This window comes from Mastigoproctus giganteus, chromosome 6 (assembly GCF_048544385.1).
Source record: "Mastigoproctus giganteus isolate SK-2022 chromosome 6, ASM4854438v1, whole genome shotgun sequence".
In the NCBI taxonomy this organism is placed as follows: domain Eukaryota; kingdom Metazoa; phylum Arthropoda; class Arachnida; order Uropygi; family Thelyphonidae; genus Mastigoproctus; species Mastigoproctus giganteus.
In genome coordinates this window covers 238,269,351-238,282,188 of record NC_143580.1, presented here as the reverse complement: position 1 = coordinate 238,282,188, position 12,838 = coordinate 238,269,351, and the positions used below count along the sequence as shown (strand labels likewise).

At 38.0% G+C, this 12,838-nt stretch overlaps 1 protein-coding gene across 1 annotated transcript in view; it reads right to left on the bottom strand.

Annotated features, from left to right (window-relative positions):
- Positions 1 to 12,838, bottom strand: part of LOC150085112 (pleckstrin homology domain-containing family H member 1-like) — a 919,142-nt gene that overhangs the window by 17,584 nt on the left and 888,720 nt on the right. Inside the window, exons 28-29 of the mRNA XM_090376468.1 lie at positions 12,461 to 12,590; positions 6,486 to 6,563 (exon numbers count right to left, since the gene is read on the bottom strand). Coding sequence (XP_090232594.1) covers positions 6,486 to 6,563; positions 12,461 to 12,590 — 208 coding nt within the window. The remainder of the gene's footprint in view (positions 1 to 6,485; positions 6,564 to 12,460; positions 12,591 to 12,838) is intronic.

Here is a 12,838-nt window from a genome sequence, read left to right as displayed (position 1 = left end):
AATATCATTGATAAATGATATCTTTTTGATTCATTTTGTTTTTGGTACTTTTCTTCTTAACTTCTCTCTCTCTCTCTCTCTCTCTCTCTCTCTCTCTCTCTCTCTCTCTCTCTCTCTCTCTCTCTCTCTCTCTCTCTCCCAACATCTTTTCATTCTTTCTTGTCATTACTTTCAATGTTGGTTGAATGATGCATCCCAGACAACTATATTTTCTTCCAAAATTAGTTCTAAAGGTCATTTCTACATCTTCCTTGTACTGTATCTTATTTCCATGATAAATTAATTTATAATTATTGTTTAGTAAATATAATGCAAGGCAGTCACAGGATTTTTCTGCACTGACCAAGAAAAAAAAACAAACAAGTAGATAAGAAAATACAAATTATTTGCTTCTCTCCTCACATAGGTAACTATCCAGTTGACCTTTGAAATTCTTCAAACTGCCAGCCTCAACTATCTTGATTGTTGGAACAAGGCAACCTGTTCCAACAATCACCGACTCGCTGGCTAAAAGAAAACTTCCTACAATCTAGCCTAAACCTCTTCCCATGTAATTTTAATTTATGCCCCTGAGTTCTGGAATTCTTTATAACAGTGAAAATTCCACCTTCATTCGTTTTACTAATCCCTCTAAGAGCCTTATAAACCTCAATCAGGTCACCTCTGAGGTGACTGGTTGCCAAGCTCTGTAGCTCACACAATCAGAGTCTTTCCTTGTATGGTCACCCTTTTGCTGATCTTACCATGCAAGTTGTCTGTCTTTGGACCCTTTGGACCTCGAGTTGCTCAATGCCTTTTTTCAGATGAGGTCTCCATACTTGAACACAGCATTGTAAATGTGGCCTTACAATTGCCTTATACAGTGGGGCTATGACCTCCATATCTCTTAAGTATAATTGTTTGATAAATCAATAGGATACTATGGGATTTTCTACATAGCAACCCCACCAAGTGTATATTTTATTCTGGGGTTGCTATTCCTAAAGAGCCTTGATGAATAGCAACCTTACATTTTACTTCATTAAAACATAGCTACCACTTTTTTGACAATTCTTGTGCCCTGTTCAAGTCATTCTGAAGGAATGCTGCTCGGTACTGATCATTAACTATGCTACTGATCTTTACATCATCTGAAAATTGTGACATTAAGCCTTCTATCCCATCATCAATGTTGTTTATGAAAATAAGAAATAACAGTGGTCCAAGAATTGATCCTTGGGGGCCCTACTTCTGACTTTACACCAATCTGAAGAATATCCATTAATCACAACTCTCTGCCTTCTGCCCTGCAGCTACCCAGCAATCCACCTTAGAATTTTTCCAGTAATCCTGACATGTTCCAGCTTATACACTAACCTCTAATAGGGGATTGAGTCAAATGCCTTGCTAAAATCCAAATTAGCATTAGCATTAGTAGAGGCATTTGATGCAAGAAAGCAAGCTTATGCAGCATCAGCCAAAAAAAAAAAAAAAAAAAAAAAACCACTTCCACTTCACCCCTCTGTTTGTTCAAAATACCTGTCCAGCTGAGCCTTAAACTTATTTAGGTTATCAACTTCCACGACAAGGGATGGAAGTCTGTTCCAAATATGTCAAAATGGTTTCTTACATTGAGCTCAGGAGTAACTGTGTAAAAATAGTTTACTAAGTTAGATGAACATGATGTTCCCTTACCAAAACCATGTTGTGTGTTATTCATAATGCCATATCTATCTAAATATCCTTTAATTGCACTCTTCATCTTCTTAGCTGAAGCTGCTTTGGGTTCTACATCCATCCTCTTGTTTTTCTGTGACACCTGTTATTCTGATATTAAATGATTAATGAACATTATTCATATGCATTTAGAGAAACAAATACCCATCATGGTATAGATGCCAGGTGTGGAAATAATTCTTATGTTAATTTAGTATATTCAGCACTGAGTATTCTGGTTGGGTGACAAACAGTGAAAACTTGGTTGACTGGGCAAATGTCCCAGCTGGTATGCATCCCAGTTGTTTTTTTTTCCTAACATGGTGATAATTTTTCACTCTATAAGTTATCTGATATGGTCAACCAGGTTCCATACTGGCACCAAAGATTCTGAAACCATAATGCCTTTTATTTGTTAACTAATTAAGTGATAATGATAAAAGGCTGTGAATGTCACGAATCATAATGATATTTGAATAGTACTTGAAAAGTAAAGTTGTGCGCATGCAATTTACTGTAGCACAAAAATGAGAAATTTATTTCTGGCATGAAGAGTTGGAACAACAGCCCACCATATGTTATGATATAAGCTGAAATGCCTGGCTTGTACTTGCCCAGTGCATACTTCTTTGAGAGTTCCATTAACCAAACAGCTTATATTGATAGAAAGTTGAGGTGTGATTTCAGTAAGAAGGGACATTGGCTAATTTTGCCATTAATATATGGGGAATTCTCAGCAAACAAGTAAACCGGCCTTGGTTTACAAATTTTACTAGTCCCTTTTCATTGGCCACCCCTCAAAGCCCATATAATAAATCTCCATGAAACATGACAAATTCACAGAAAGTGAATAAGTGGTATTATTTATAACAGTGCATTAGCATCTAAGGCCATATTGTGCTGTTTGTGTTATGTCTATGCAGGTGTATAGACATAACACAAACAGCACATGTGTTATGTCTATGCAGGTGTATGCATGTTCATGGGCTGATCTGCATGTTGTGTGGGCTGAAAATTCATGGGGGAAAAATTCTCCCTCCCATCTGAGATTCAGCTAACTGAAGAACATGACCTTGTTTCAGTTTCTCACTTGTGTTACCATTCAAGTGAGAAACTGAAACAGGCTGTTTGTGATACATTTTGCTATTACTCTAGAAATGTCACATAAAATCTTGCACTCTGTGTATGGAGTGGAGGTACATATTTTATGGGACTTTCTAAACACCCTTTACAATGGCAATGACTGGTCCCACAGGAACTAGTAGTTGTTGGTGACTCTATTGTCAAGGAAACAGGTAACATGCTTTGTAAAAAGGATAGGTGGAACAGGACCAGGGTATGTCTGCCAGGGGCAAAGTTTGATGACGTTGTAGAGCGGATATCATCTTTTAAGGGCACAAACGGTGATATAGTTGTACACGTTGGCACTAATGATATCAAGAGTAGTAGGAGACCGGCAGAATTACTTAACAAGTACAGGTCACTGTTGAAAAAAAGCTGTGAATTAGGGTTGAATTTGAAAATGTCTGCAATTCTGCCCAGACATGATAGGAGGGAGTATATAATGAGAGCCTTGTCGATCAATTCTGCCCTGGAAAGATTGTGCAAGGCTTGAGGGGTAGAATTTTTTTCAGCCTGGACTGTACTTGTTAACAAGAGAGACTGCTTCTACAGGGATGGGATACACTTAAATAGAAAGGGTGCAAGAATATTTGCTGATGCTATCCACGCAGTAGATTACCAGTAACCACTGGCAGAGGTGAAAGTGATTCTTGCACTGCTTCTATTGGAATGAGCAGAAGCCTGAAAAACAAGATGCAGGATATTTCAGAGACTGCTGGGAGTCATTGCGGTACAAGTAAACACATGGGTTGTGTTAGGGTAGCTAAGAATAGAAACAGGTGCATGTATATTTGCGTGTACACCAATTCTAGGAGTTTGGTAAATAAATTTGATGAATTTGAGGTATTGCTGAAAGCATCAAAGGCGGATATTGTTGGGATATCAGAGACGTGGTGTCACACAGATATAAGGAATGCAGAACTGGAATTTGGGGAGTACAACACCTACAGAAAGGATAGACAGGATAGGAAGGGAGGAGGGGTTATGCTATTAGTTAAGAAACACATAAAATCCAAGGAAGTCAAGCCAGTCGACTTCGCTGGACAGTGCAGTGTCAAGTCAGTTTGGTGTGACATAAGCATTGGGAGATCAAAATTGAGAGTAGGAGTGTGCTATAGGCCTAATGACCATGAAGAATATAATAAGAAACTGTACAGGGAAATAGAGTGGGCTAGTACATCAGAGAGTCTTATACTGGGGGATTTTCATTTCCAAGATACTGACTGGAATTTGTGGGTTGGTCACTCACACACTAGCAAGGCTTTTGTGGATTTATTGGATGATTGTTTTCTACATCAGCATGTTCGGGAGGCACTCTTGATTTGATTATCAGTAGTGATTCTTCATGCATTAAGAATCTGCAGATAAAGGAACCACTAGGTGGCAGTGATCACTGTGTGCTGAAGTGGGATTTACTCAAAGAGGTAACTACCATCAGGGGTAAAGGGAAGAGTTTTTGTTTTTGTAAAGGTGACTATGATGGTCTGAGACAGTATTTAAATTCTATACAGTGGGACCAACTGAAGATGTTACCAACTTCAAATTCAAAATGGGAAGCATTCAAACTTATCTTGGAAGCTACTAGGCCTTACATACTAACCAAGAAATTCTGTTCAAGGTTTAGGCCTAAATGGATGTCAGATGAACTAATGAGACATATGACAGAGAAGAAAAATGCATGGGATACATAAAAATTAATACGTGACACAGAAGCCTATGATAGATACAAGTTGATCTATAACCAAGTTACAAAGGAGGTTAGGCAGGCAAAGGCAGATTATGAGAAATCTTTGGCAAGGGATGCAAATTAAAACAGCAAAGAGTTCTTTACTTATGTAAACTCTAGAAGGAAGGGGATGAATCAGATTGGTCCACTTGATATCGATGTGTCAACTGTTGATGATCCTGCTTAGGTAGCTAACAAACTAAATGAATATTTTGCATCGACATTCACACATGAGAAGTTATTCAGCATGGGGAATGCCAGAGGTGTATTCAACTCTGGCAGTATGCTAGAGAATCTTGTAATAACTAAGAGCAAAGTGGAGGAGAAATTGTTGAAGATAAACACAAGAAAGGCACCTGGGGTGGATGGGATCTATCCAGTTATATTGAAGGAGGCAGCAAAGGAAGTAAGCAAACCCTTAGCCATAATTAGGAGAGCTTCCTTGGACTCAGGGGAGGTACCCACAGACTGGAGATGTGCAAATGTGACCCCAATTCACAAAGGAGGATCAAAGGCCGACACAAGTAATTATAGACCTGTGAGTTTAACTTCTTTTCCAGGAAAAGTAATGGAGGCACTGGTTAAAGAAGCACTGCAGGATCATCTAGACAAGACTTCAGTTATAGCTCGGACACAGCATGGTTTTGTTAAGGGGAAGTCTTGCCTGACCAATTTGATTGGATACTATGATGCAGTCACAAAAGAACTGGATGCAGGGAATAACTTTGATATTATATACTTGGATCTTAGAAAGGCTTTTGATACTGTTGCACATGGAAGACTGCTGCACAAATTGGAGCAGTGTAGCATTGGAGGCAAATTGCTGATATGGATAAAGGGGTGGTTGAGGGGGAGAAGACAGAGAGTGTAATCAATGGACACTGCTCATCGTGGACTAATGTTATTAGTGAAGTCTCTCAGGGTTCAGTGTTGGGTCCATTATTGTTTTCTGTATTTATAAATGATATTGATGATGGTATATCAAGCTTAATGTTCAAGTTTGCAGATGATACAAAGGTTGTTAGGGTTGTCAAGGACACTACCGACACTATGTTGCTGCAACAGGATCTGGAAAGGTTGAGCAGATGGGCTGAGAGGTGGCAAATCAATTTTAACATTGACAAATGTAAAGTACTACATATGGGAAACAGCAACCCCAGAGCAACATATCAACTCTGTGGTACCACACTGACAGTGGTAGAGAATGAAAAGGACCTGGGGGTAATTGTGCAGGCAGATATGAAGTTCTCTGAGCAGTGCAGACGGGCTGCAAGTGTAGCTCATGGTGTCTTGTCAATGATATACAGGAATTTTTCTAGTAGGGATAAGGAGGTGATTATTCCCTTGTATAAGGCAATGGTCAGGCCACACCTTGAGTACTGTATACAGGTCTGGAGGCCTCATTTCAAGAAGGATGTAGAGCTACAGAGAAGGGCAACAAGATTAGTGAATGGAACAAAGGGGTAGTCTTACGAAGAAAGGCTTAAGTTTTGCAAATTACAGTGTCTGGAGACAAGACACCAGCGAAGTGATCTGATATGTATAAAGCCTTGAATGGTTTGAGAATGCTCAATGCTGATGGGATTCTTCCTCTTGCACAGAATAATCACCTGAGAGGGCATAAATTCAAATTGAGGAAAGACAGATGTAGGATAGACGTGCAGAAATTTGCCTTTAGCCAGCGTGTGGTTGGTTGGTGGAACAGACTTCCATCCCTTGTCATGGAAGTTGATAGCCTAAATAAATCTAAGGCTCAGCTGGACAGGTATTTTGAACGAACGAAGGGATGAAGTGGAAGTGTGTTTTTTTTTTTTTTTTTTTTGGCTGATGCTGCATAAGCTTGCTTTCTTGCATCATATGCCTCTACTAATGCTAATGCTAATGACCACAAAATACTAAACAAAGAATATCAAGTATATCATTGTTTATAAAACTTACTTACCATAGTCACAAAGTCCAAGAGAGCTATGCTGTCTTCTGTCACTATTAACCACACAGTGGACTGGTCTCCTGTTTTCAGCTATTAACCACGACGGGAAGAGAAAAGGGAAAAGAAAAAAACAAAATTATAAAGTTCAAGAGCTCTCATAGCTTAAAACATCATGTTGATTAGTATTAGTATTAGTATTAGTATTAGTAACGGCCGTATGGTGCAAGAAAGCCTATGGCTTATGCTGCACCAGCCAAAAAAAAAAAAAAAAAAAAAAAAAAAATCCGAACAAAACAATGATAAAAAAAAAAATTAAATAAATAAATAATAATAATTAATAAATAAACAAAAATAATAAAATGAAATTAAAAATTAAATAAAAAGGAAATTAATCCTATCATCCTCTATGCGCTTCCCTTACCAGAAAGTACTATCCAGATGACCTTTGAATTTCCCCATACTGTCGGCCTCTACCACCCATGAAGGCAACTTATTCCAGTAATTTATAACTCGCTGGCTAAAATAAAACTTCCTGCAGTCCAATCTAAACATTTCCCCGCGTAACTTGAATTTATGTCCCCTAGTTCTAGCATCATTTATAATCTTGAAAATTTTGTCCTCATTCATTTTACTGATGCCTCTCAGAGCCTTAAACACCTCAATCAAATCTCCTCTAAGGTGTCTAGTTTCCAAACTCTGCAACCCACATATTCGAAGTCTTTCTTCATAAGGACGCCCTTTTGCCGATCTCACCAGGCGAGTTACCCTTCTTTGCACCCTTTCAAGAAGCTCGATGTCTTTCTTTAGGTGCGGTCTCCATACTTGAACACAGTATTCCAAGTGTGGTCTAACATAGGCCTTATATAATGGGATTATCACGTCCCTATCTCTACTTGCAAAAGTTCGATAGATCATCGATAGGACACCATGGGCCTTCCTTGCAACCTGTTTACAATGCTCAGAGAATTTCATGTCTGACCGTATCGTAACACCCAAGTCCCTTTCCTCCAGTACTGGGTTTAGTTGAACTCCACCAAGTGAATAAGTTATTTTGGGATTACTGTTTCCCAGGTGTAATACCTTACACTTTGTTGGATTAAAGCACAGCTGCCATTTTTCTGACCATTCTTGAAGTCTATCTAGGTCTCTCTGAAGAAGCTCAGCTTGACAGTGATCATTAACTACTCTACCAATTTTAACATCATCTGCAAATTTAGACATCACGCCCTCTATCCCTTCATCAATGTCGTTTATGAAAATTAAAAACAACAGTGGTCCTAATACTGATCCTTGGGGAACCCCACTTCTTACATCAACCCAATCTGAGGAATAGCCATTTATCACAACCCTCTGCCTCCTGCCCTGAAGCCATCCTTCTATCCATCTAAGGATTTTCCCAGTGATTCCAACCTGTTCCAGCTTATAAAGCAACCGCTCATGTGGGACTGAGTCAAAAGCTTTGCTGAAATCTAAATAAACAATGTCGAAATTATTCCCTAAATCCAGCTCGTGAGTGACCCTTTCGAAATAGCGAACCAGATTTGTTAAACATGATTTTCCCTTTACAAAACCATGCTGAGTATCCTTGAGAATTTCAATTCTATCCAAATGATCCTGAATTCCACCCTTGATCAATGCCTCCATGATTTTCCCTACTACTGAAGTCAGACTGACAGGTCGATAATTTCCCACTTCACTTTTAGAGCCACCCTTATGTATGGGAGATACATTTGCACTTTTCCAATCCAAGGGAATCTCCCCAGAGTCTAGTGATGCTCGCATAACCAGCCTCAGTGGTTCAATGCACTCGCTTGCCGCCTCTCTCAAGATTATAGGGTATATTCCATCAACTCCAGGAGCCTTACTAGTCTGTAGGCTTGAAAGTTTTTTCATTAAATAATCTTGCGAAATTTCAATATCATTAATTACATATTTTTTAACTTCGCTCCCACAATTTCCCATTACCACAAAAGGCTTTTCATTTGTAAATATCGATGCAAAATAACTGTTGAGTTCATCTGCAACGGCAGCTGGTGTATTTATTACTATCCCCTTTCCCTTACGTAAAGGTCCGATCTGGTTTGTCCTGCTCTTCTTGGCATTTATATATGTGAAGAATTCTTTATCCCCCCTCTTTGCTCTGTTTGCTAGTGATTTCTCATAAACTGCCTTTGCCTGTCGAACCTTTTCTGTGGCTCTATTACACACCACCTTGTAGCTGTTATAGGCTTCAGTACTTTTTATTGCTCTGTAACGTTTCCATGCCACCTTTTTCTGCTCAAGTAATGTGGCAACTTCACTATTCATCCAACTTGGAACCCTTCTCATGGAGTATTTTTTTAATGGTATATACGCATTCAAGGCATCTGTGATTAATGTTTTAAAAGCGTACCACAGTTCAATTGTATTCATTCTCTGCGCGATATCTACCCAGTTAATAAAGGCCATGTAGTACCTTAAGGCATCGTAATTTCCTTTTCTGAAATTAAAACCCATTCCTTTGCCTTTTACTTCTGCTACCTCTCTCGTCATCATCCACCGTAGAACTCCGTGATCACTTCCTGCTACTGGTTCCTCTACTGTCAGCCCTGTTATGTCATCTGATTCATGTGTGATGATGATGTCTAGGATATTCTTTTCTCTAGTACTTTCCCTGACATGTTGATACAAATAACAGTCATCTAGTTGATTTAAAAATTTTGTTCCCATGTCGAGTTTCCTTCCCATTTACTCCAATCAATTAGAGGCAAATTGAAATCACCCATAATAAGGCATTGACACTTACTTGCCCATTCCATTTGCATGTAGAGGCTTTTGTCATAGTCTTCACAATCACCTGGTCTGTAGATTACGCCTACTCGCATTGTACCTTTGTTTCCAACTATCTCACACCATACAGACTCTATACTAGCATGTGAAATGTCTGAATCTGGGAAAGCTATCGTCGCACTCAGGCTGCTTCTGATAAGAAGCATTACCCCACCACCCCTTCTATCTACTCTATCCTTCCTAAATACATTATACAAGCCGTACTGAAACTCATCATCCCCAATTTCCAGGTGGCACCACGTCTCCGTAAGCCCTATTATGTCCGCGATATTATTACATACAGTAGAACCCTGTTAATCCTGACCCCGATGATCCGGACTTTCTGTTAATCCAGACTGGATATTCAGTCAGGGGGAAAATTCTATCGAAAAAAAAAAAAATTTCTGTTCACTGAAATTTGGGAGGGGGTTTAAAATTTAAAACAATAAGAAAAATAAGCAATCGATAACAAAGAAAGCCACACGCACAAATTACAACTAACACGATACATGCAAGTGAGAACGGAGTAACACATTACGAAACTTAAAAAATAGAAATGAAGAGAACATTCTGAAAATTTATTTATGTTTTTGATATGATTGATGATTTCACGGAAGGGGAGTTGGCGCCTCCATAGCCAGGTGGGCAGGAGCAGTAGTGCGTAGCACATGCTTCTTGTTTAGACCGGGGTTCGAGCTCGTGAGCCACCAAATACGGAGGAGCGGAAAGGTCAGGGAATGACCACTGCATATCCCCGGAGCAATATGGCCTTAGTTGCTAATGCTCCTTAAAACCAAATAACAACAACAACGGAAGGGGAACCACATTTCACCATAATAACGTAAACACCCACAGAATTCCAGCTGACGGTATTATCAACAATTGAATAAGATCGTGTTTACTATTAGTTTATAATAAACTAACAGAAAAGCCTAATAAACAGGGGACTGCTAATTGTTTTATGGTTGTGACCTCCAGAAATCTGACCAGACCATTTAGTATTGTCGGAGACAATTGTAGGGTAATCTCGAGTGCTGGCCTATTCAGTTGACAGCTACCGTTGACCACACATACATGCGTTAATTTTGAAAGTGAGTTTCAAAATTAAAGCAAAAAAAACACTGAGGACTATTTCAAGCAAACTTCTCGAAAATGTTAGGTTAAACCCCTAACATTTTCGAGAAGTTTACATTATTGTTGTTATGTGCATTGCATCAGGCATCCACGTTACTAGTCATAGAATGCAATAAAGATAGATAAAATAGTTATCTGTTTTGTGTTGTAATATATATATATATATATTTTTGTGTTTAATTTTGTGTAATATAATGTTCTAGATCAAAACTTTATTGCTTTGTACAGTATTTTGTTTACTTACCATGTTGTTTTACTTTTTATAATTTTTACTTTAAAATATTGTTTTAATTTTAATATTTTAATATAAAAACCAATTTTTTCGTTAAAATTTTGTCATTTAGTAACTTTAAATAAAAACTGGTATGTTAAAGATAGCTTGTGGTTATTTCAGACTTTCACTAATCCGGACCGAGTGTGGTCCCGTATAATCTGGATTAACGGGGTTTTACTATAAGAAATTTAATTCTTGGAATTTAAAGCTTTTTTTTGTAGTAAGCATTAAGAAGCTTGAAAAGACATTAATTAAAATGGACTGATTAATTTCCTTTGTGTTTCTAAAACTCTGAATAAAAATGAAGCAAAAAAAAAAAAAAAAAATGTAGCTCAGTGGTTAGGAATGGTAGTACACATTTCAGCTGACCATGGTTTAATCCCATGTGACCATGCTGTATTCTTCTATTCTCTTAACTTAAATTCCTCTCTCCCTATGTGTCCATCCTGGAGTACAAACAGGGAATTTATTTTGAGGCTTCAGTATGGGGATAATACAGTCATGTTAAGTTGATAGTTGCTCAGGCTCACGTGATTGCTAAATATGGTAATGTTCTTATATTTTTTATCTTGTAAACTTCTCAGATCTTAGGTGGCCATCCTGGAGCATAATCAGAAATTTTATAGTAATAGCCTTTTTATGTAGGCCTGATATAGCCAAGTGAGTAGCACACACATTTCAGCCTTTTTTTTAATATTGCAGCAAAAGCCTCTGGCATCACATAACAATTACTAATGAAACTTAGTGAGGATATGCTTTTGTAAATGTTAGTATTAGTATGGCCAAATAATGCAAGGAAGCAGACTTTCTCTGCATTTAACCACACACACTATCCTAGTCATTAACTTTTCGCTCATTGTGAAAAAATGACTATCCAATTCTGTCTTGAATTTTACCACACTGAGAAGAAAGCAATTTATTCCAATGGTCAACAGCATACTACACAAGGGAAGTTTTATGAGATTCAGTATTCCAGTACTTACTATGCTTTTATATTTGTGTCTTCCCCCTCAGTTCTTGTCGCACCAGCTACCTCCCTTCTTTCATTTTGCTTAGTCTCAGAGATTTTCTAGCCTCAATCAGGTCTACCTCCCCTCCTCTTCCCAACATACCTAATTTCAAAATTTAGCAGTTCACATCTTCTAAGCTGTTCTCGATGTGGCGATGAATTAATGCTCAACACCCATATGGTCATCCTTCTTTGGACTTTCTAAAGAAGTTCAATGTCTTTTTTTTTTAAGGATAGACTCCAGACCTGCATATAAAATATTGTAAATGCAAGTAAATAAAGTCAAAGTTATTTCCTGCTTTGAACTGTTTTATGACTTTATCATAGTAACCTGATCGGTTACGCAAGACCATCCCCTTCACGACCAATGCTATTGAGGATGTGTATCACATTCTTAACCAGTCTCCCAGATCTTACTCATCATACAATTCAAATTTACTAGTCTAGTCGAGCCAACACTTCTTTACCTCCTTTATATTTCAGTGTTATCAACACAGATCTGGAGGCTGTCTGATTCATACCATTTTACATTTTCCTTCAACCCTCCCCTCCCCTCCCCTCCCCTTTCTGTTACTTCAGAGAGAAACCTGCTCTTCACAAGCATTCCAAAACTGCAAATCTAGTATGTTATGGAAAATTTTTAAAGTAAATTTATTCTTTTTTCCAACTGTACTCACAGGACCACAGTACTATAGTCAAAAAAATGATGAAACAAAAAAGATTTAACCTGACTGTTAATTGATACTATAGCAAAGTACTTACTTTAGCAGTAAATAATTTTCCACCACAATACGACCATTTGCGAGCACAATTGAGGTAGATACGGACACAGTCCACTACACTACGGCCTTTCAATCCCATCCATTTTTCATGAATTCCATCCAGTAACTGTCTGTAAAAGAAATTGTAATAAATATGATAATCAACATATATTAGTATTATTATCTGTGTTAGTTGCGGAAAATTACGCAGATTGATACAGCATCAGTCAACATAAAAAAAACCCTATCCACCTCATCTGTTCATTCCTTTTAATAACTTGAATAATTCTTCCTTAAATTTATTCAAGCTACCTACCACCACAACATTAGATATCCATCACCTTCTGGCTGAAAGCAAACTTTTGCACATCTATCCTGC